The 25,000-nt window shown below is 44.5% G+C and overlaps 1 protein-coding gene across 1 annotated transcript in view; it reads right to left on the bottom strand.

Annotated features, from left to right (window-relative positions):
* LOC119393114 (bifunctional purine biosynthesis protein ATIC) overlaps positions 1–20,789 on the bottom strand; it is a gene marked incomplete at its 5' end in the record, with an annotated part of 27,476 nt that extends 6,687 nt beyond the window's left edge. Inside the window, 11 exon segments of the mRNA XM_037659937.2 lie at positions 2,087–2,182; positions 2,981–3,040; positions 3,139–3,247; positions 5,227–5,300; positions 7,836–7,928; positions 8,658–8,786; positions 13,614–13,703; positions 14,251–14,336; positions 15,077–15,184; positions 17,237–17,362; positions 20,633–20,789. Of these exon segments, the coding sequence (XP_037515865.1) occupies positions 2,087–2,182; positions 2,981–3,040; positions 3,139–3,247; positions 5,227–5,300; positions 7,836–7,928; positions 8,658–8,786; positions 13,614–13,703; positions 14,251–14,336; positions 15,077–15,184; positions 17,237–17,362; positions 20,633–20,789 (1,128 nt within the window).
* Between the last annotated feature and the right edge of the window lie 4,211 nt (positions 20,790–25,000).

Below are 25,000 nucleotides of genomic sequence, written 5' to 3'. Positions count from 1 at the left end.
CTGCGAGGAGCAGGTGACATGCTGCCCGCGTGTCACCACTGTGTTGCAGTGAAGCACGTCTTTTCCGCAGGCGTGCATTTCAGTTGATCAGGAGACAGACTTTTTTTCCCCCCTTTCTTTTCTTTTTTAGGGGCGAAGCTCCTTATGCCGTGGGTCTGTCCATCCTCCGTTTGTTTGTTTGTTTGTAGTAGCCACCTCTAGTTCGTGAGAAGCACGCGTTCTGGTATGCAGTAGAAGAAGACGACGTTGACGAGTGAGACTCTCTTGCGTGTTTGTTCCACTGTGTGGCGTTCTTTCTTCTTTACTGCGCGTGTTCTGGTATGCAGTAGAAGAAGAAGACGACGACGATGAGTGAGACTCTCAAGCGTGTTCGCCTGTGTGGCGTTCTTTCTTCTTTACTACGTCTCGTGTTTTCAACGACGCCCGAAGACAACATTCCAAGAGTAATGCGCAATGCTGAACGAATTTCAACGCCTAGACCAACATCGACTACCCACGTTGACGCAGCGGTGCCTCCGAAGCCTGCAAGAAGACGTTGACTCTACCAACGAGTTTAACATTGCCCTCCCCAACGTTCGATCTTTGCATGCCCACGTAGACGACGTGAAATGGGACCCCATACTTACTGCGGTGGACGTTCTCTGTCTTACCGAGACTTGGAACGCCAAAAGACCAAATATCAAAGGATACGTTCTAGTCGTGTGCATCGATGATGCAGAGTGTCCTGCAGGTGTTGTGGCCGTATACGTCAAACAAACAGAAACGGCACAAGATCTGAAGCTACTACCAACGACACAGAGCCACAACGGTGAATATGCTGCCATCGATTTTGATGGATGCATCATCATGACCATGTACCTTGCACCCAATTTGTCGAGTGGGAATATCAAGACATTCATTGACATGGCATTGTGTAATTATGACAAGTACAAGAATAGACCATTTGTGTTAGTTGACCTGAATGTCGATATTACCGAAAAGAACAACGAGTGGTTAATACAACATATGGCAGCCAAATATGCTCTCATGTGCACATATTTTGATCATATGAAACCAACGACCATCCGAGGGACATGTATAGACCTGGTATTTTCAAATTTCCAGTTGCAACCCGTACAGGAACCGCTGTCCCTTCACTTCACGGACCATAAAGCCGTGATAATGAAGGGACAACGCAAGCCAAGCATCATCTAATTAAGAAAAATAAAAGTTTGATGTTTGTAATATACACACACTGTTTCTCACTCTTTATGTGATGATTGATGGGGCGTTACAAAGAAGATTCACGGTTTACCGATGATTCTCTCCGGAGCTTTGCCCCACTCATCATCATTCACCACGTGGATATGCTGTGAATTTTTTCCTTGCACAGGCAGCAGCGAGGCCCGCCGTTTTCCCGGTTTAGCGGCAAAATTGAGACCGGGTATTGCTGGAAAAAATAACCCTTGGAGCCGCAAACTAGCAGGCACAGCAAACGACCACCTCTGATTACTTTCAGCAATTCAAAGTTCCTTGCATCCACGTTTTTCATGTTTGGTTAATTTGAAAACCCGCTTCATCAGAAGATCGATCACAGTCCCAGTGACTTTGAATTAACGTGGTTTTTCTGTATGCATTCATTTAACATTGAAGTAGGGCTTCGCTGCAGTGCGAATTTCCCCTGGAAAGGTGTATTCACGGTACAGCACCGCCTCCACCGCAGTGAAACCACCTTTACAGGCGGTTACATGCGGTTTATATATGTCTATTCGTTCGTTTCGAATACTTCGAAATTTCCTAGAATTTAAATTCGTGTTGAAGCTAATTCGAATACTGCAATATTCGTTCGAATATTCGCACAAGCCTAATCTGTTCATTTCATTCATCAGCCTGTCTACGCCCACTGCAGGGCAAAGGCAGTGGGCTTACCTAGTCTCCCAGGTTGCTCTCTCCCGTGTTACGCTAATTAGCCAGGTCCCGTGCTTGCTGCGGGCACGTTATCCCCGCAGACTTCTTAATTTCATCTGCCCACCGAACTTCCTGCCTCCCCCTTGGGCACTTGCCATATAATTCACGACTTATTGAAACCATGAAAGATAAATATTACCTGACGCGCCCTGTCAATGTTGTCTCTGAATGGGAAGAAAGCATCCGAACTGAGGGCCACGCCAGACAACTTGGCAATCCAGGCCTTCTTTTCCGCCTGTTGTAAAAAAAAGAAAGGAGAGAGAGAGAGAGAGAGAGAGAAAGGAGACATAAAAAGCCTCTCTTTGCAGAGCAACAGCCAGTGCATTTAATTCTAAATACTTCAAACATGATGGGCGAGAGAAAGTTAGTACACTGAGGATCATGTTTATGTGAATCCTGTTTGGAAATTGTACATTTCGACTACGTAATACCACTCTCAGTAAAGAAAGACAGCTCACCATCAACAGCAATACCGAAGTAACCCATCTGCATTAGTGTAATCAAACACACCTGATTAAATTTAACCAGCTGAGGGAGCTTCCAATAAACAGGCATGAGGCCTCATTTTAATTGCAATACAAAAGTTTTTATCAACCGTCCAAAAGACAGGCTTGGTTGAGAGATGTAGTAGTTAATGGTTGCAGACAAGCTCTCGCTGCCTGATGTTCTTTGATGTAGCCTAACATTAGGAAGACTGGCATTTGCATTCAGTTTTAAAACAAAACTGAGCCACTAAAGCTGAAAATGAAGGCTATATTGAGCATTAAATGACTTGGAAAGGTACATTCACGGAAGTCCTCACAGCATGCAGAATCACATGCAATAGCAGAGTCAGACCTTAATATGTATAACAAATTGCTGAATATAACAGAGTTAGCATTTCTTGCCTGTCACAATGTCGCAAATACCAAAAGTACACCATAATGAATGTCACATATAACAAAGACATCTTCGTGTCAGATTGGTTGTGACTCGTAACGAGAGTTGACTTTATTGTGACGACACGGTCCATCTCGGTGATCAGAAAACCCACCTCAGTTAGCTGGGGCACAGGGTTCTCCACAGAGTTGTGGTACTGCTCCAGAGGCATGTCCTACACAGGTGATGACAACAACAAAACATTACATCATAAAACATTTCTGTACATTACAGTACAAGAACACAATGCAAAAGAAAGACTAAGACACGTGCCTCCCCAAAGACACCGCCAACGTAGACGTCGATGATGTTGGAGATCTCGGCACGCTTGACACCCTTCTTGAAGACCATGCTCTTGATGTTGGGGTGCTGCCTCAGCCACCTATTGATTGCAAGTATTTCCTGTTATTGAGCTGCATTAGTAAACCTCAACCCATGAAAAAAAAAGCATGCTCAGAAGCCCCAGTATAATAACTGCACAAATAACTTTACCTCAATGCACTCTCTCCACATGGCCCCACAACCCATGCCATACAAGCTGAACTAATGTTTAAATAAGCAGTGCTCAAAAATGGTCTTCACTTTCATACTTTCGCATACTTTCGGGACGGGAACAGCGCGCCGCGGATGTCGACGTACCGATTTAAGAACGAAGGCCGCCGATCTCTGGTCTTTCAATGATCAGCTATGCCTAGCTGTAGCGACAAAAAATCGGCACGCAGCGTGCTTGGTGTTGCATTTTGGGACGCTGACGCGTGAAATTGCTGGCCGCTGCCACTGCTGCTCCGAGTGGTCGCTGCGCGGCGAGCTTGGCCAGGGGGTCCGCTGCCGATGCGCAAAATGCCTATCCGCGGATCTGCAGAGCCAGCGGGCGATGCGATTCGTTGCTTGTGACAAATGGCATTGCAACTTCTTTGTTTTCGCATGTCTGCTTGCGCGATGTTCTTGCCCGCAAAGTTCGGATTTGTCTCGTACGTTGGCACCGTTAGCGGGGTTAGGCCTAGCCACGACATCGAGTAGAAAGCTCGGTTGGGATGTGCGTGGCCGCGGTGCCCGATGTTTCAAAGTACGTCATGCTCGATTGTGAGTACAAAGAGTTGTCCCGCGGTGGTCTTCATCATAAGCTCCGAAGTGCTGATAAGAAGAACCTCTAACAGCGGGTCCAACGAGTCAACACTATTACAGTAGCATGCCCGCGATGTTCGTGACGAGTGCAGCGCGCTATCGTAATCTGATGATTGAGCTTCCACTTGCAGCTGCCAAACTAAAGCGTTCTAAATTATCGTCGACCCGTGAACACAGAACGAGTGCGAACGCGTCACTAAGTAGCGCAATTTTTGACAGCTACGACCTCGCGATGCACAAGCAGCAGACGACGATCCCGAAGCGAGCATCACGGCAAAAGCAGCCAATCGGAGGCCTTGAATTGAACTTCAAGCATGTGCTTTTTGTACGCTTGTTACTGAATGGAGAAGCTAGCTGAAACGGAGAACTTCAACACGGAGAAATGCTCTTTACGACGAGTCCAAAATGGTGGCGACTGGTTGCGCCATTGCCAAGCTATAATTTTCAAAAACGCTGTTTTTTTTTTGCTACTTCCGCAATTTTCGCCATGTCGGCAGACGCAAAATAAAATTTTATAGCACTTTTATGTAGTTTTCAGTGAAGATATTTTGGAATCAGATGGAAAACGGGCTACAGAAACTGAAAATGCGATTTTCCAAAAATCGCATTCTTTTTTGGTCCCCCGTTAAAAATAAGACCATGTTTGTGACTCGTAATTCTCTCCGGTTATAACAGACCCATTCAGCGTTTATATAAAAGTCTGTTGTAACAGTACTTGGATTTTACATACTCCCTTTATAACAGACCAAAATCCTCTTCACTATGAAAGTCTGTTGTAATGAGGTTATACTGTACATTCAACAATCTCAAATGTACACAGATGAAAAAATTTTTTTTCCGGTGAAACAGAACAAACAATGGCTCAACGGGAGAGTAGTAAACACAAGTGAAGCAGCATTATCTGTCGTCTTAACTACGCCCCATTTTTGTGCTGTTTGTTCTACTGAGTTATGTGCCAACCATCCCAGTTCAGTACTCTCCTGTTCTTCGACAGCCTTTAGAATAATCAATCATGCTGTGTTACCAGCAGTTACTCGCAGCGTTGCCAGGGCAAGCATTATTGAGATTTCCCACACAAGGTGTCATTACCAATGAAGAGTTGCTGATTGCAGAAGATACACATGTTATAGTTAGCCAGGAAAATTCAGTCATCAGCCAAAGCCCAACCCAAATCTCGTATATCTGCAACTTACTGATCTATATCCACACGTGCACCAGAGCAATTGTTCGACTCACCAGTTGTTGGCCTTGTCACCTGCAAGTCGTGTGCAGTGAATTCGGGACTGCTGGCCAGCACCGATGCCAATCACCTACAAAAGGATGTAATGTTTTGGGTTTCTTCGGAATGACACACTGTTGGAGGGACATCAGAGATCTAGACACACATAGCATTGGTGCAAAACATGCTGCCTATGTAGTAATATTTACCAGTGCACTACACATTTTACAGCCTATATCTCGATACTGAAGCTCGACGGCGCTGCATTCGTGGAAAGGCAGGAAAATATAAACCAAGGTTGAAAGCAAGGCAACCTCAACAACAGATGGCAAAATTCATTCAGGATTTGAACCCAGGACCAACGTCTTTCCAGGATGGTTGCTCTAGCTACCATTTCTGCTAACCATTAGGCTAGCAGATTGCAGTACAAGAGTTTTAGTCACTATCATCAGAGCCTCGTGATAAGACGACGTTGGTGTTGGTTCAGGGTTCAAATGCTGGAGCAGGACGAATTTTTTGTCAACTATAATACTCTGTTACAACCTAAGGAAATATGCCAGCTCCTCCCACAGCCATTGCTGTCCCTCCCACAAAACAATTTGCATAAATTTTCAAGTGTATCACACAGCTGACTTTCGTATACAGACCCACATTTGTGTCGCTGGTTTCAGGTCAGAAACTTGAAGCCCGGGTAAATTCCGTCAGGGATCCTGACATCGCTGCTCAGTCATATGTAACATTTTAGGTTGTAACGACAAACCTTTAACTCTTAATATGCGTAGCATTTACATAAGCCGCGAACAAGGATCTCTAGTTCGAGCGGAAACCAGCTAGCACAACTGTTTTTCACAGGTGTAGGGCAGGAGCTGTGGTTATGTGGGCGAAGCTACCATTTTAAAGACGATAGTCTTTCTTGGGGAACTTAAACGCAGAAATTTTGGTCTGTCTTTCTGTCTGTCTTTCTGTTTGTCGGCACGTCCCTCGATTCAACCACTCGGCCAAAGTTGAACCACTTGCCCAAGGGCCAGCCATCGTGAACGGCTGACTAGGTTCATACTTGTGTACATTGTTGATCAAAAAGCAAACATTACGCATATCTGAGGCGCAACATCACTAGGTAAGCATTAGGCGGTGTGTTCCTTTAACAGAAAATACATAGATACGCAATTTTAAAGACCTTGATGGTATGTGTTTAACGTTGAGACAGTAACGCGTTTATTAAAAGATTGCCACAGCTGAAGCGATCAGCGCTCCAAGCCGAGCAAGCGCGAGCGCCAACAGCCACCGTCTTCGTCTTCTTCTTTCGCAGGCGTTCTTGTCTGCGCCGTACCATGTTACAAATCACTCCCCCGCGGAAAAGGAGCCATCCTGGCGACCTAAGGAAGAGGTACAGCTGGTGGGTCATAATGCGGCTTCAGTCGATCGACGTGAACAGTCTCGCGGCCGCGACGACGGCGGCCCGTAGATGATTGAACAGGCTCAATCATATAGTTAACTGAGGATGCTTGACGTAGGACGCGGTAGGGGCCTTCGTACTTAGGCAGTAGCTTTGTGGAAAGGCCAGGAGTGGAGGAGGGAACGCGAAGCCACACCAACGTTCCAGGCGAATACGACTGAGGAGGCAGGTTTTCGTCGTGACGGTCCTTCTGGCCCTACTCACCCTACAATGTTACAACCCTAGTTTCTTAAGCTGCGCTGAAAATGCGACTGCGCTGAAACTTGTCCTCCTCCGTGCCCTCTGCACAAGCTCATGTTGTGTTTCGGTTTCGGTTCAGTATTGCATTGTACGAATGACAGGGGGGCCGCTCTGGCATTTCTGTTTTACCCAGGCGACGTGTAAATAAAAGAGTGTGTGGAGAGTACTCGTTGAGTGCGTACGTTTCTTCTCCTTCGGCGCATCGCGCCAAACAGCGTGTTCGGGCTGGCCGGCGTCCCCACCGGTCGCGTTGGTCACCGCCGGTCTTCGCCTGCCGCTGCGCCGGGAGTACCAGCGTGTGTTTCCCGACGTATTGTCAGATGGCGTCCATATCTCACGCAGCGCCTCTTCTATCGTCTTTAGACGACATTTGCAGCGAAGCACGCAGATACGCGGCCAATTTTTTTTCTTTGGTTGTCACCCAGTATAGACCCTTTCGCTGTTTACAAACACAGGAGGTGCTGGATAGCTTCCAGTTTTGTGTGTCAGCGTAGCCTAGTAGCATTGGTGAGGAACGAAAGCCTTAGCGAGTAGCCCGCACATTAGCACTTTTCTCCCTGTGTCTGGCGAAATATTTCAAATAAATATTCTTCTAAGCTATACGCAAAATTATAAGAGTTAGTCCTTAACTTTAAGCGCCTTCGTTTTACATGAAAGTGGAAAAAGAGCCTTTCCTTACTCTGGCACAGCTTAAAAAAACACGCTTTCTGCTTTGGTGTTTGAGAGTGATAACTGAAGTTACCGGAAGTTTGTTGAGATATAACACATGCTGCTGCTATCGCAATCTTGAAACCAACCAAAAAGGCGAATAGGAAGCTTCTGAAAAATCTGTATAAATTTCCTTTGCATCTTTCTGCTACAAACGTGCTGACAGTTTTTCCATTTCATTTAAAACACTCATTAAGTGGCCTTTATTACAGAAGCACCTACCTGTCCATCCTTCGCATAGCAGACAGAGTTGGACTGGGTGTACTTGAGGGCTATCGTGGCCACAATCAGATCCCGGATGGCAGGCTCTGGCAGCTGGATTTCAGAGGAACGCACGTAAGTTCTTGCACAGTGAAAATCTACTGCCGCTACTGCTTTCACCAACAGCCGGGCAGCTGACAAAACTGGTAAGCCCCTTCCCGACCAAGCAAAAAACTCCCTCTTCTAGACCTTACTTTACTCAGTTCACTGGCCTCTAGTTATGTTAAAAAGCATCTTCTTTTGCAATTCCTCAAATTCTCTACATTCAAAGACTGGCCAAGGATTCAGTGTACCTCAAGGGAGTAAGTATATGGTATTCCAGACAGTTACACCTTACATCTAAATGCTGATTATAAGCACTACAGCACGCATCTCTAACTTTCCAAAGCGATGCATCCTCACAGTTTGTGTGTGCACGTGTTCAGTGCTTTAGCAGTGATGCTGCCTGTTTGTTGCTGCAGCACACGTGAGAGACTTCAAACTTCATTCTATATGTGGAGGGATGGAGCGTGGGACTGCGGTGTTGTACATTATTTTCTAGTCGCTGAATAGAGCAATATGTATGCTGCTCACGATGCAAGACGTACTTGTTGCTAACAGGTAGACAACAACATGCATACTGAGCTGAATGTGTAAAGCGCTTAGCTTCCAGTGTTGACTGCACGTCCGCATTTAATTTTCTCCCTCAACCTGTGCACTAGACAGTACTAGTATATCTCAGGCTGAAGACAGCTTACAGCCTTCAACAAACATTTAAAAAGTATGAAATGGACCAGCACTCACTGTTTTGGTCTTTGACACAATGTTGGTGAAGAGATCCCGATTGATCTTGGCGTCATTACGGCGTTGCTCAAGAGTCAGGCCAAACAGCGTGCGGGATTCCATGAGTGTCGGCTCGTAGTTCACATCCATCTGGCCGAAATGGAGAAAATTGATTTTTTTCTCCAAAGAATTGTTTATTGAGCATGAAGCTCCATTGCCTCCGAGTCACAGTGGTTCAATGTTTCCCACAGAATTGCCAACGCTGAACTGTTTAGTATTCACATGTCTTCAATAACAGCAACCCCTTAATGATTATGCGCAATTTACACCAAAAATTTCTAGCTTTTTCAGTAAACTTTGTATAACATACAGCATAAAGACTAAAAAGCCACCAAGTTGACTACACTGCGGCACATACACAAAATGGCAGAAAAAAAAATGTATGCGAGGCCTGTTCCGTACTGTAGGTATTGCAGTCACATGCAACAGGACATTGTGTAAATGTATTCTGGTCCAATAAAGCACTGCGACTCTTTGTAACATGCTGCAGCTAAGTCTAATACTACATGAAAGAGTTTTGAAAAGCCTCCTCAACTATTGCGCACTATTGTTGATAAAATGTGACATTGCACAACACCCTGTTTTTCACTGCTATTGTGAGGAATGGAGCATAATGTTCACACATTTCAATGCACCACAGAAGCCGAGTTTGTTCGAGTGGATCAGATATGAACATCAAAAGTCGTGGTTTGGAAAGAGCCAACTTCAAGATCACGCCGTCACATTATGTTTTGAAAGCAACAATACCCACAATTACACACCAGTAATGCTCGCTAAAGTGTCATTGACATCACACATGCATGCTGCTCACCAAATAGATGTCACAACATTTTATCAACAATTAAGAGCTGCTCATTTGCTTCAAGTGCCGGTGCATTAAGAAACTACTAGAGCTGTGCGAATAGCAAAATTTTGGGTGCGAAGCGAATTCAAATATTAAAATAAGAGTGCGAATCAAATAGAATGTTTTTTGAACATTTCTCGAATACTCCAAAGCGAAATTACAGAAAAGAAGTTGCAGAGGCTCCCTAAGCATATTCTTATGCGATGGAAGCATGAAAGAGTTTCTTTTGGCTAGGTTGGTGAAGCGCTGAAGAGGTGGTGTTCCCTAGTTCTCCTAAGAATGAGGCAATGCAGAGGTCGAATTGTATTTGTTTACGTTATTTGGTGCAACCAATGTGGTGTCAACAACACTTTACACGTGAAAGGAAAAGACTACTTTCTCAACCTCTCCTCCTCCAATTTCTGTGGAGGCCCAATTGATGTGGCGGACAAAGGCGTACTACCTTTGAGTACGTGTTCCTAATCTGCCCCTTAGATGTCAGTGTATAAGAACATCTGAAATTCTGGACGCTTAAAATCTTCAGAATCCGATTTTTCAGACTTTCTGCCCAAATTTCAGGTCCGAAATGGCTTAAATTAAAGCCCCCACCTCTGCCGTGTCTGTCATCTCATAGGTTCGAACCAGCGCTTTCGTGAGTCAATCCATTTGCGGCCTGAGCAGACTCCCAAAGGCAGCTTTGCCGCAATGCCAGAGTGTGATGGTGTGAAGAATATTGATAATCTGAAGGGGCCACCGTCAAGGTGTCAACGGTGTGGCGATGTCTTTACAGATAAGCATCGGGAAACGCATGGAGGCATGATGGCAGCAGGCGGCAAACGCACCAGTACAGCTTAATCGCTGACGACCCTTCTGATAAGCATCGTCAGCTAACTACTCAGTAGTGCATGTGGCCTCACGCAAGTGGTATGCGTATAACCCAAAAGCACCGCACCACCTTCATGCTGCCTCTTTGTGCGAGACTGCTAGGTGAGCCACACAGATGCGTTGCCTTCACTAACATAAGCAGCTCACCCTCCCTACGCGTGTGTGTGGTCAAGAATGGAGTGGGTATCACGAACACTTTCATGACAAACGCGTGCGTACAGTACAGAAAGCACCCCGACACTGACGGTGTCAACATAGTTGGCAATGTGTTGCACACAACTAGGGACGATCGGCTTCACGTGGCAGCAAATGCTGCGTATTGGCGGAGCTTTGGCGATGCGTGTGCGCATGTAAACCATGCGCACACGTATCGGGGAAAGCCGGACGAATCATCCGCTGTTCCGCCATGGTCTGTGTTCCATGTCATTGTTTCCAAACGCTCCATGCGAGAGACCCGTAATTTATTTCGCACTTTGCTGTTATCAGCGGTGCTCCATCACAAGATGCAAATTCACAATTGGCGGCCGGCACGTAGTTAAGCGGCGTTCCCGGCAGGCACCAAATGTATTCATGAGAGCCTGGGCACGCACCAAAGTGCCTGATAAGTGTACAGGGATGTATTAAAGCTCTTTCGAACGTGGCTGTGGCAATATGACCACTTGAGCGGAATAAAAAAAGCATGAATTCGCTCTCTCGAAATGTCTGATTTTTCGGACTATTTCGCGGTCCCTAGGGAGTCCGAAAAATAAGACGTTGACTGTATTTATCTATGGATGGGCGAATATTCGTGCATTTTGAATATTCGAACGAATATTGCAGTATTCGAATTCACTTCGATATGAATTTAGGTTATTCGAAATTTCGAAGTATTCGAAATGAACGAATATATGTATACATTTGACCGCACATAACCCCCTGTAAAGGTGATTTCACTGCACCGTCTGGTTGCTGTGCCGTGAAACAACTCATCCAGGGGAAATCTGCACTGCCGCGAAGCCACACTTCAAAGTTAAATGTACATATTTTTTTAAGTTTAAAAGCATGTTATATGGGCTTATATGCGCTAAGTATAGTAATTTTTAAATTGTAATGTATTGCACCACTTAAACTTGCAACCTACTAATATTCAAATCTTGATACTATTCAAGGCTGCTTCCAGTCATGGGCACGTTACCAGTAAAAAGTAACAGTGTTACAGATACCTAAGCCAAAAAAGTAACTCTGTTACAGTTACAGTTACAGAGTTTCCTAAAGTAACTTGTTACAGTTACAGTTACTGTGAAAAAGTAACGTCGTTACTTTTTCGCTACTGTAACAAATAACTTATAAATCACAAAACAAATTATAGAATTTATTTATTAAAAACGTACGAAGGCATGCGGGTAGTCAGAATTGCACGTGGTAAAACTCCAGGCGAATGATACTTAAAAGGGAGCCCAACAGAAGCAATCGTTGTGTACGCCCCATTTTGTCGCCTCAATAAACGTCCTAGGATATCCTGGACGCCTAAGAAAATGTTTTGGTAGAACTGGAACTAGAACTGGAAAACGTGGTTGATGCACTGGAACGATGGCAGTATCCTAGGACGTTTATTAATGATACTCAGAAATGCATGCGAAGAAGAACGGGGAGTGCATCACGAGTGAAGACGACGCCCATGTTTAAGGTGTATCAAGCCCCATTCGGAGAGCTTTGCATCCGCTGGGCGTACAAACCGTTTTCAAGCCCCGCGTCATACCTTGGAACATGTGTTCGCGAAACCCAAAGCCCACACACCTGCGGACGATCAGAGCGGGGTCATTCTGCAAGTATACTGCGGTGATTGCGACGCGACTTACATCGCTGAAACAGGCAGGAAACACGGGATATTGCTAGGGCAATCCATGCACCGCACTCTAACACGGGGCTTGTTGAACACTGCTGGACAACAGCGCATAGCTTTGATATAAACAATGGGACGACGCTGGCTCGTGGACGAAGGTTGGGTAGGGGGGGGGGGTCTCCTGGAACCTGAGGATGCCGCCTGCAGAGGAGGCGTAACGTTCATGTCATTTTGTTAATAATAGTTGTGTTAAGTTGGAGTAAACCTTTTACAATCAGTTCCAGAGAGGCTTGAAAAAATTGCTTCGCTAATTCGTATTGCTGGCTCTCAGCCATTTCGCGTGCTGCTGCTTTCTAGCTGCCTGTCAAACACGATTAGCTCGGAGCCACGGATGAAGAAGACTGTGAAATAGACGTCCTAATTCTCCACCGGCACACCAAGAACAGAGCCAGAAGCTCAAGTGACAATATGTGTGTGTGTGTGTGTGTGTGTGTGTGTGTGTGTGTGTGTGTGTGTGTGTGTGCGCTGAATAAAAAGGACGTGAACTAAGCAAGCTGTTCAGCTGCAGCATGATTGATTTACGATATGTAGTTTACAAATAAACTTGAAGTTGCCTTAAAAACCTCCTCCGACCAACCTCTGACCTCGGATCTTCTGCAGGGAAGACAATCCTCTTAGCGACCTCCTCTCCTAAACTGCGAGAGGAGCCCTATTGTGGAAAGTTGAATGGCGGAGTGAGAGGATATCGTAAAGAAGGTAGCTAGAAAGAACGGAAAGCATTTAACGTCGGCCTTTAACGAGTGCTGCTGTTGGATAATTTTTTATAAAAACAGAAGTAACTGTAACGGTATTTCCCATTACAGTTACTGTGTAAAAAAGTAACAGTGTTACAGTTACAAGTTCCTCTAACTTAAAAGTAACTAGTTACAGTTACAAGTTACTGAAAAAAGTAACTAGTTACCGGTAACGCGTTACTAGTAACTAGTTACTGCCCAAGACTGGCTGCTTCCACTTCATTTCAAACCAAAAAAGTGACATTCACTCATACCTAGTTCCAGTCCTTAAAAATATTGTGCAAGGGTCATGACAAAAATGCTCATTTTTCTCAATAGTATGCGGTAAATACTATTCGAACTATTCAATTCGAAAATATTCGACCAAATCACTATTCGCTTCGGATTCGCTTCAAACCTCAAACTTACTATTCGCCCCATCCCTATATTTATCTTCCGGAAGTTCAAATACTTCTAATAATCAAATTCTGGTGCGAATCGAATCGAACAGCAAACACTATTAGAAAAATATTTGAAAGTCCGAATATTCGCACACCCCTAAATATTACACACATTTTCTTCGGCACTGAAACCTGCATTATGCGAATTCTTACCTTGAGCACGCAGTAGTTGCCACCCTTCTTCTTGGCCAAGATTGCCAGAGCTTCGTCCGAGTAGCTTGGTGCAATGACACCATCAGACACCTGCGGCAAATTCCAGCAAGCCATGGAAGGAATAAATTGAAATTTCACACTGAACCACACATTCTAACAGACACACAGTCATGGCACCACTGTGCCAGTAGGAAAAAGCATTCGAACAAAGACAGTGCTTGACACGTTGCTTTACGTTCTGCATGCTTTGTCTTGCAGTGCACTAAAGCTCTCTGCAAGGTTGTTCAGTGCATGCAAGCGGCATGGAAGTAAAAAAGAAAGTAGGGGCCTGCTAAGAGGCGAAGGGTGGCATTTGTCTCCTTCAGGCCTGCTGAAGAGGGTGCAGATTTACCCTCATAGCATTCGGGTTTTTTTACCTATTGAGATAACCATAAAAGACATAATTTGAACATGTTGGGTACACTGGTAAAGGTGCTACATAATAAGTGCAATTGGTTTCGGGGTTTTGTTCACCATCTGAAATGCATGAGAACTTTGGAGCGAGCTACCGCGAAGCAGTGCATAGTCAACATATCAAGGGGCAGGGCTGGGTGTCAGTGCAAGGGAACTTGACGTTATGAGAGGCTTAGACACGTACCTCCCGAGACACAATTCTAGCTGTTGCCGCATCGCACTCGTCAGACAGGGCAAGGAAGTCTCCAAATGATGACATGCGATCCGCACCTGAGAACATTGATCAAAGCCGGAAATAAATTAGAAGGCTCTTCTGCCTGACTCCAGTGACAAAATGCTAAAGAACACAGTACATAGTATTGTAAAAAGTGAAAGGCTGTGAAGTGATCACCAATTATTCACCTTATGAAACAGGGGCTTAGCCAGAAATATTTTCGGGGGGGGGGGGGGGGGGGGTCAACCATACTTTATGTATGTTCGTGCGTGCGTTTTGTATGTGTGCGTGTATATATACGCAAGCAAAATTGAAAAATTTCGGGGGGGGGGGGGGGTTTGAACCCCCAACCCCCCCCCCCTGGCTACGCCCCTGTTATGAAACAACTCTCCTGTCTTCCTACTTTCAATATTTTCTAGATGCCCTAAAATTGTCATGCAGATAGGCAAGTTAATAGTCAATAAAATCTGGAAATAGTGCACAGCCACCAGATAGCGCAGTCAACAAGAAACAAAGATGCTGCTGATATGAGAGAAAGAAAGTGCTTTCATATACATTAATTTCGTTTTATAAGCAGTCATTTGCTTACTGAAAGTGTGCTGCTTATGGGTGCAAAGAAAATTTTCCAGAATAAACACATGTATGATGCTAAACAAATTTCCAGTGAAGGCATTTGTCTTATGGATTTGTTTCGTTCCCTCGTTCACTGATGTGCTTAAATAGTGGTCTATCATTACCGCATTCAAATCACTAGTGTGAGCAGAATGAAGTTTGGGATGATGCACACAGTGCTCACCTCGTGCTCTGGCATAAGCAGTGGCAATAGGGGTCAGATCATCAAACATGTCGTCCACCATGCAAAGCTTGGCCTCGTCTCGCGACAGTGGCACACCCACGGCCGCACCTGTGCAGAGAAGAATCTTGTAGTTTGTGCCACTTCATAGCTCAGATACAAGAGGTGCAATAACAAGCGACTCTGGTCACAATTTCCACTGCAAGTTTCAGGAAGGCCCATATAAAAGGCAACACGATCACACCTGGTTTTTTGTTCAACGATTCAAAATTTCATCATCCTCAATCTGCTCAAATAGCCAGGTCTACGTACTGTTATATGATAGGCCGGCAGGATATCATCATGTTTCTTCTTTAAGTTCACAGGTTTAGCAATTTCATTACTCAACCTGTTTGAATAGCTCTATAGCCGGGCTATTTGTTTGAAAACAAGAAAGAAAATCGCAGTGCATAGCAACGAAAAGTACAGTCAAATGAAGTAGACAAACATGACTGCTCTTCACTCCTCTGCTATCCATTCCCTTTATATATTCTCGAGCAGAAAATTTCAGAAACCTCGCTACCGGTTATTATTATTGAATTTCAGGGCAGCTTGCGCCGCCGAGTTTGTGCAACTGCAATAAACTGCAATAACCTACAAGCTCATGGGCACATGATATATTCAGCAAGCACCAACTCACCCAACAACACGTTCTTCCACACGATATACTTTTGGGATGGCTGCCCATTTAGCTTACACCAAAGCTGACAGCAAGAATGCTGCATTTTTATGGTCACCACGGAACCAGAAAAGTGGAAGGCTTGCAAATTATGTTATCTTCTTTTCTGGCTACTGCGGTGACCTGAATTGCCACTGGAATGATAAGCACACGACACAAGCTGGCATAAGCCAACTTTCATAGTGCCAAACAGACAAAGTCTTCCGTTTCTGAAAAGTCGCTGCAAATTTTCTCGTAGCTAAGTAGCTTTGCATTACTTTCATGAAATTGCTGAACGTTTTTTGCAAGCAATGTATAGCACTTTTGATCAACAGATCGATACGCATATGGAAGCATTGCCATTGGTTGTGAGCTTTATTAAGTAAGACAACAATCGGAACGAGCAGAAAACAGGATAAATTTGCAACCTCACCCTTTTGTGATGGTTTGTACTGTACACAGAAATATCAGTCGTGAAATTTTTTTTAATGTGTGCTAGGGTTACCCCCAGTCCTGCGACTCACAGGACTGCCCTGCATTGAGGGCTTTTGCCCCACGTCCCGCGAGAGGTACGAAAATCTTCAAAAATGTCCCACATTTCACGCTTTATTATTATTGTTCGGCAACGCCTTCAGTTCAGCTGCACAGGGCCACCCTGTTTGAAGATATATGTTAGCTGCAAGCACTCCAAGCTTATACGACTTCAAGGAAGTGAAACGAGTGCTGTCCACTACCTCCCAGGCTCTGAATCAGTAATTCATATTTTCTGTAAGCGCGAAGGACACGTAACACAATCGAAGCACACAGGACATGCGCTACTTTCAACTAAGGTTTTAATGGGCGGCACACCAAATATATAGGTGTCGCCAAATATATAGGTGTCGCCCCAAATATATAGGTGTCGCCACCAGAAGGGAAAGAAGGGAAAAAAAAGTAACGTGTGGACACTAACCAACAGCTGTTTTGTGAGTGACCACATTTTGAGTAGTCAAATTCTTATGTTGATAATAATAATGGCATTTTATGTCTGAGCACATTACAGTGATGTATAAAACAGTTCAGGTGAGCACCATACTGGGCCGAAGTCATTGAATCAGACACCACCTTTTCTTAAGGTAACGGGCAAACATGATTATCTACAAGTGTGTGAAACTGCAGAAATAAAACTAACTCAGAAACTTTATTCAAGGTGTCTGCATGCTTTGAAACAACATGGTGGTTCTGTCAGAGTGGTTGCCACCTTAAATGTTGCCTACGTGCACTCCTTGATCCTAGCACCTAACAGCTTCGCTGAAAAACCAGTACAGCACAGCATCCTTGACAAGAAAGTAGTGGACAGGGAGTTTTCAACAAAGAAAAAACAAGCAACAAAAATGACGATTTAAGATATGCTCAAAAGACTGTAAGCATTTTTAGGGGGTAGAAAATGCAGCATAGAAATTCCAGGACTCCCAAACGGGACCCACCTGCGGGGCTGACGTGCTTGAAAGAGGTTGCTGCTGGAATGCCCAGGGCAGCCTTAAGCTCCTTCACCAGCTGCCATGCGTTCAGCGCATCGCAGAGGTTGATGAAGCCCGGGGATCCGTTGAGCACTGCATGTATCGCACGAAGTGCCTTACTACTACCACCGAAAAGCTTGGCTTTGCACTTCAGAAAGCAAACAGCTGATCTTAGAACCTCAACCTCCACTCGTAAGTGACAGCTATGTCAAGTTGGAAAACGCCTGGAACAATGCTAGAGTGTTCTACAAAATTGTAGAGCTGGTTAAAATACTGAATATTCAGAATGCATCAGGCATGCACTGATAGTACTCCAGATTTTGTGCATGATAGTAATATATTTGGAAGGCTAAATTCGTGCATGAGAGTCATTAATACTTGGCACAGTAGATGTAAATGCTCCACATATATTTGGCTATCCCAGATAAATTCTGCAGTCCAGATGTTTTATTAGGAAGACAGAGGGCACATGTTAATTCTGCTATAAACTCGTGCTGTCTCTGTTTTGCGGGTGTCATTGCTTGTTCAAAAACATTTACTCGCACTCGCACACGGAGTTTCTAAATAAAAATATTCTCCGTTCCCAAGAAGCTGCAAAAACGCTTCACAATATTTGAAATCATTAACAAGTTGCTGAGAACAAGATGTTAAATGAAATGAAGTATTAAATTATCATACAACGTTTAAAGCATTTATGCAGTTTCAATATGTATCTTGCATTAAACTTGACAATATAGTAGTCATAACTTTTTAACGTTGGTTTATGGTTGAATTTATAGTAGGGGTGTGCGAATATTCGAAATTTCGAATATTTTTCGAATAGTGTTTGCTATTCGATTCGATTCGCACTGAAATTTTACTATTCGAACTTCCCAAAGACAAATGCAGTCAACGTCCGATTGAAAGTGACCCCTTCAGATTTTCAATATGCTTCACCTCATTACACTTTCGTATTCCGGCAAAGCTGCCTTTCAAGCTCCGTTACGGTCGAACTTAGCCAAGAGACTGTCAAAAGTCCAATTGGAAGTGGTCCCTAAATTTACAATATGCTTCACCTCATCACATCCCCGTACTGCGGCAAAGCTGCCTTTCAAGCTCCGTTACGGTCGAACTTAGCCAAGAGACAGTCAACGTCCGTTTGGAAGTGGTCCCTAGATTTTCAATATGCTTCACCTCATCACACACCCCTATTGCGGCAAAGCTGCCTTTTAAGCTCCGGTCGCAAATTTATTAACTCAAGAAAACGCAGGTTCCAACATGGAGATGAAAGATGTGGCAGAGTTGGGGGCTCAATTAATGCTGATTTGGACCTCAAATTTGGGCAGGAAGTCCGAAAAATCAGACGCCGAAGCTTTTTAGCATCCAAAATTTCAGATGTTCTTACATATCGACGTCTACGAGGCAGATTTGGAACTCCGGACTTGAAGGGAGCACACCCTTGTCCGCCACATCAGTTGGCCTTCCACAGAAGTTGAAAGAGGAGGAGAAGCTGAGGAAATGGCATCTTTGCCTATCCCGTGTAAAGTGCTGTCAGCAACACTTTGGTTGCACCAAATCACGTACACAAATAGAATTCAGCCTCTACATTGCCTCATTCTTGATAAGAAAGACAACTATGAAATATGACCCCACCAGTGCTTCATCAACCTAGCGAAAAGAAACACTTTCATGTCGTTATCTCACAAGAACATACTTAGGGATTCTCTGCAACTTTTCTGTAATTTCACTTCGAATTATTCGAAAAATGTTTGAGAAATATTCGAAAATTATTCGAAAATTATTAGATTCGATTCGCACTCAATCTTTATTATTCGAATTTGCTTCGCACCCAAAATTTTGCTATTCGCACAGCTCTAATTTATAGACTTGTCTTGTCGGTTTGATCGGACGAGAACCGGCGCATTGGGGTTTAGCAAAATGTACACAGGGGATTAAGACCAAAGTGAGCTTTTGTATTTTTCTGATAGGAGAATAGAGATTAAAATGGAAGAATGTACAACTCAGCTGCTAGCAGGATCTGAACAGTCAACCCTCATACTCGGTTATAAATACATGTATACATTTAAGTATGCAAGAAGCAAACAGGAACAGATAGCCACTGCCATAGCTGCATTCACAAAGCAGCACACGCATCACGCCGAAGTTGTGGGTTCAGCTCCCACTGGCAGAGAGTTGTCTTCACTTGCACTTTACCATCCCTTTTCATTTGTCTTTTCCTTTACTCAAGAATGTGAGGTTTATCACACAAATTCATTGCTCAGCAAAATTCTACAGTTCACCCACTTTTCTTCATTCACTCAGCTGCTACTCACGTTGGAACCAAGCTGTGCAAAGCATTTCTCATTGCGTTCCTGCGCCGAGGTGTGACCCAGCTTTGCACTTTGCCTCAAATTGTACTCTGCTTGCTCAGTGCATTATTTTGCATCTCCTTCCCACCAGCAGCATAGTATTTTCACCTCATGAAAGAAACTTGCACGTGTGTAGCTGCTAACGTTCTTAAGTTTAGAATAACTGCCAGTTGGGCGTGTTGGTATAGATTCATGATGGTGAAGCGCTAAAAGAAACGAAGACTTACAAACTGACTTTGAGAAAACCACTGTTGTTGACAAGCACGCCGATCGAACTGTCAGGGCGATCGTTGAGGCTTATCAAATAAGGAGGAGTGGTAATGCTTGCGTTAGTCAACCATATATTTTGCTATCGGATTGTGAAGTTGCTTTTTTAGAGAGAACGTAAAATGAAGTGCATTTGTTGCCTTGGTAGGGGTGCATGCGCGGTTTTTATCTCTTACCTGTTTGTTTCTTTTATGATCAAGTGTTAAAATATTTTGGCTTTAGTGATGACGTACATTTTGTATATATGAGGGCGCTGTTTTCAAAATAAACTCAGTTGCTAGTAGCGCTGCGTCCTGTGTTCTTCGTAAGTCTTCGTTTCTTTTAGCGCTTCACCATCATGGTTCTTAAGTTGTTGCTAAGCAAAGAGACTTCTGTGCTAACCGTCTAAAAGCGCAGGTTTGCACGAGGGTAGAAATTCGCTCATTCCAATCCTGCTCTATGGTGTAGTGTATAGAGCAGCTGGCTATTGCAATGGAGCAGCCTGGTACAAATACTACACCTGAATGCATTTGCTTTTTATTAAAGTGTTACTAAACAAAGAAAGAAAGCAACATTTCTTTCGCAGATCCCAGTCCTGTTCTCAGCTGATTATGTCTTCTTTTATGCTAGCTGTAAGCCTGAATTGTGAACCAATTAGCCCAGTGGCACATAATGGCAAGACAGGAACCTATCTGCTCTCTCTAGAATGCCAGATACAAGTTAAATTTCCACTGCAATTTGCTTTATTTTAAATTATTCCCACTCATACCAGTAATTGGCAGCTTTGGCAGGTTGGTGCAGAGCTGGGCAGGAACCTGGTGTGGGTTGGTGCCGTAGCGAAGGGGGAGGCAAGCCACACCAGTCAGGTACTGCTTTCTGAAGTAGTCCGAGATGGCTGCATCATACTGGGCTGTGTGGAGGAACGCCTGTACACATAACGTGAAAGTTAATATGTATAAATTACACAGACCTACATGCCAAAGCAACATGCCAAAGCTGCGACCTGGCTACAAGGATGCCATAATGCAGTTTGTGGGGGTGCTATATCACCCCTGTAAAGGCGACTGCCGTAGCTTGGGCGCGGCCGCTGTGTTTGCAGTGCACGTGCTTTGGCATAAGCGGAGACGTTCGACCAAGGCCAGGGATGCGCTGGCGGTAACCCGAGTTTAGCGCGGTGGCGCTGGCATCGCCACTGCGGAGAATTTAAGCCGGCGCAAAGAAACGGCAGGAGTCTCTCTTTTGGGGTATGGCGGCGTGCGCGGATGGGCGACGGCCACGGTAGGTTCGGAGGGGACGGTACCGCGGCTTGCTTTCCTCGGGCCCTAGTGGTGAGTCGTGCATCGGCAGCGCCGCCTCCGCGTTTGTATTGTATTATGTTGTCTTATGTATGTCTACTCTTAAAGGCCTGGGGTGCAGCCTCACTGGCGACCACAGCCAGCAATGCACTCCCTCACCAGAGCAGGATTGGCCACCCTGGTGTAGTACTTGGCCACTACCTCCCACATGAATACACCAATTAACCCTCGGCCCTCAGTCCCCAGCGGCTGCGAAGCAACTGACCAAGGCGGCGGTCAGACCTGCGACGCAGCAGAGGGTGCTAAGAATCTCTGGGTACGGACAGGCCGCCATTGGAATCTGAATTTGGCTACGTATAACGCTAGAACTTTATCTAGTGAGGCGAGTCTAGCTGTACTATTCGAGGAATTGGAGGGTGTTAAATGGGATGTAATAGGGCTCAGTGAGGTTAGGAGGCCACAGGAGGCTTATACAGTGCTGAAGAACGGACACGTCCTATGCTATCGTGGCTTAGCTGACAGAAGAGAACTAGGAGTGGGGTTCCTTATTCATAAAGATATAGCTGGCAATATAGAGGAATACTATAGCATTAATGAGAGGGTGATATGTATCGTAATTAAGTTTAATAAGAGGTACAAGATGAAGGTGGTACAGGCCTACGCGCCTCCATCCATCCATGATGATCAAATGGTTGAACGCTTCTACGAAGACGTAGAATCAGCAATGAGTAAGGTAAAGACACAGTATACTGTACTGATGGGCGACTTTAATGCAAAGGTAGGCAAGAAGCAGGCTGGAGATCATGCAGTTGGGGAATACGGCATCGGCTCTAGAAACGCCAGAGGGGAGTTACTAGTAGAGTTTGCAGAACGCAATAATTTACGCATCTTGAATACCTTCTACAGAAAACGGGCTACTCGTAAGTGGACGTGGAGGAGTCCTAATGGCGAAACTAAAAATGAAATAGACTTCATAATGTGCGGCCACCCGGGCATTGTACAGGATGTGGAAGTAGTTAACAAGATCCGATGCAGTGACCATAGAATGGTAAGATCTAGAATTCAACTTGACGTGAGGAAGGAACGGCAGAAACTGATACGCAGGAAGCCGATTAATGAACTAGCTCTGAGAGGGAAAGTTGAGGAATTCAGAGTTTCACTTCAGAATAGGTACGCGGCTTTAACCGAGAAAACCGACCTTAGCGTTGACGCAATGAATGATAATCTGACTAGTATCATCAAGGAGTGTGCAGTGGAAGTCGGGGGTACAGTTGTTAGACAGGACACTGGTAAGCTATCCCAAGAGACGAAAAACCTCATTAAGAAACGTCAAGCTATGAAAGCCTCAAATGCAACAGACAAAATAGAGCTGGCGGAGCTTTCGAAGTTAATCAATAGGCGTAAAGTAGCCGACATAAGAAAGTATAATATGGAGAGAATTGAGCATGCTCTAAAGAACGGAAGAAGCCTCAAAGCTATGAAGACAAAACTGTGCATAGGCAAAAATCAGATGTATGCATTAAGGGATAAGGAAGGCAAGGTCATAAACAATATGGATAGAATAGTTGAGGTAGCGGAAGAGTTCTACAGAGATCTGTACAGCAGCCGAGCCATTCAGGATGATAACGTAAGAAGGAGTAATAGCACAGAGGAATCTGACATCCCACCAGTATTGACAGGAGAAGTAAAGAAAGCCCTAAAGGGAATGCAAAGAGGCAAAGCAGCTGGTGAGGATCAGGTAACATCAGACCTGTTGAAAGACGGTGGAGAGATTATGTTAGAGAAACTGGCCACCCTGTATACGAAGTGCCTCTCGACGGGGAGGATACCAGAATCTTGGAAGAATGTCAACATCATCTTGATCCATAAGAAAGGGGACGTCAAAGACCTGAAAAATTACAGGCCCATAAGCTTACTGTCGGTTGTCTACAAGCTATTTACAAAAGTAATTGCTAACAGAATTAATACGACATTGGAGTTCAATCAACCAAGGGACCAGGCAGGATTTCGTACAGGATTCTCAACAATAAACCATATTCATACTATCAATCAGGTGATAGAGAAATGCGCGGAATACAACCAACCCCTATACATAGCCTTCATAGATTACGAGAAGGCATTTGATTCGGTGGAGACATCAGCAGTCATGCAGGCACTGCGGAATCAAGGCATCGACGAAGCCTATATAAACATAATGGAAGAAATCTACAGCGGATCCACAGCCACTATAGTCCTCCATAAAGAAAGCGACAGAATCCCAATAAAGAAGGGCGTACGGCAGGGAGACACGATCTCTCCTATGTTATTCACCGCGTGTTTACAGGAGGTTTTCAGGGCCCTAGATTGGGAAGAGCTAGGGATAAGAGTCAATGGAGAGTATCTCAGTAACCTACGATTCGCTGGGAGACGAATTGCAGCTCATGATTACTGAACTGGATACAGAAAGTAGAAGAGTAGGTCTGAAAATTAATATGCATAAAACTAAAGTAATGTGGAACAATCTTGGTAGAGAACAGCGCTTTGCGATAGGTGGCGAGACACTGGAAGTTGTAAAGGAGTACGTCTACTTAGGACAGGTAGTAACCGCGGAGCCGAACCATGAGAGTAAAATAACTAGAAGAATAAGAATGGGTTGGGGGTCATTCGGCAAGCATTATCAAATCATGAATGGTAATCTACCACTATCCCTCAAGAGGAAGGTATATAACAGCTGCATCTTACCGGTACTTACCTACGGAGCAGAAACCTGGAGACTTACAAAGAGGGTTCAACTTAAATTGAGGACGACGCAGCGAGCGATGGAAAGGAAAATGATAGGTGTAACCTTAAGAGACAGGAAGAGAGACAGGAAGAGAGCAGAGTGGGTCAGGGAACAAACGGGGGTTAATGACATCATAGTTGAAATCAAGAAGAAGAAATGGATATGGGCCGGGCACGTAGCACGTCGGCAGGATAACCGGTGGTCATTAAGGGTAACTGACTGGATTCCAAGAGATGGCAAACGCGTGAGGGGGAGACAGAAAATTAGGTGGGTAGATGAGATTAAGAAATTTGCAGGTATTACGTGGCAGCAGAAAGCACAGGACCGGGTTGATTGGCGGAACATGGGAGAGGCCTTTGCCCTGCAGTGGGCGTAGACAGGCTGATGATGATGATGATGATGATGATGTATGTCTTATGTTATATTGTATTGTATATCTTATATTGTCTTGAGTGTGCGTGTTGTTTTCCCAGTATTCATTGTCAGCGTATAAGTGTTACGTGTTACTAATTCGGCCGGCGAGCTAGCCATATGTGTAAAGAAGTGTTTAATAAACATCTACACGTTTTTGTTGCACGACCGCATGAACTGTCTCCGTGTGTTCCGAGGGCGGCGGCATTTATCGCTCAGACCCCACAAGTTGTCCAGGTTAATTCTGCGCTGCAAAGAGCCAGCCTGCACAGGGAAGTTTGTGCAGTTTACGAAATAATTACTAGAAATATATGTTTGCACGTGTGTTTCTGTGTGTGCATTTAGTATACACACATACAAACTGCAAAATTCTTGAAAGGGAGGCTTAATGCCCACCCCCCACAACCTGTCTATGCCTATATGACATGATGGTATTGAAAGGTCTAAAAATTTTGCTGAAAAGTTAATTAAATAGCTGTACAGTCATCATATACATATAGTCTTTATGAAAGAGAAACTTTCAGAACACAATCTGATATGCCTGCTGACGTTTATGACACTTACACAAGACCAGCTGAACACTTAATGCATACCATCTTCTACTGAGAGTCCTAAAATAAATCAAAGACTGAATGCTATAATTCAGGCGTTTTCCAGAGATTGGCTTTAG

Source organism: Rhipicephalus sanguineus, chromosome 5 (assembly GCF_013339695.2).
Source record: "Rhipicephalus sanguineus isolate Rsan-2018 chromosome 5, BIME_Rsan_1.4, whole genome shotgun sequence".
Lineage (NCBI taxonomy): Eukaryota > Metazoa > Arthropoda > Arachnida > Ixodida > Ixodidae > Rhipicephalus > Rhipicephalus sanguineus.
This window is presented reverse-complemented; position numbering and strand designations above follow the sequence as displayed.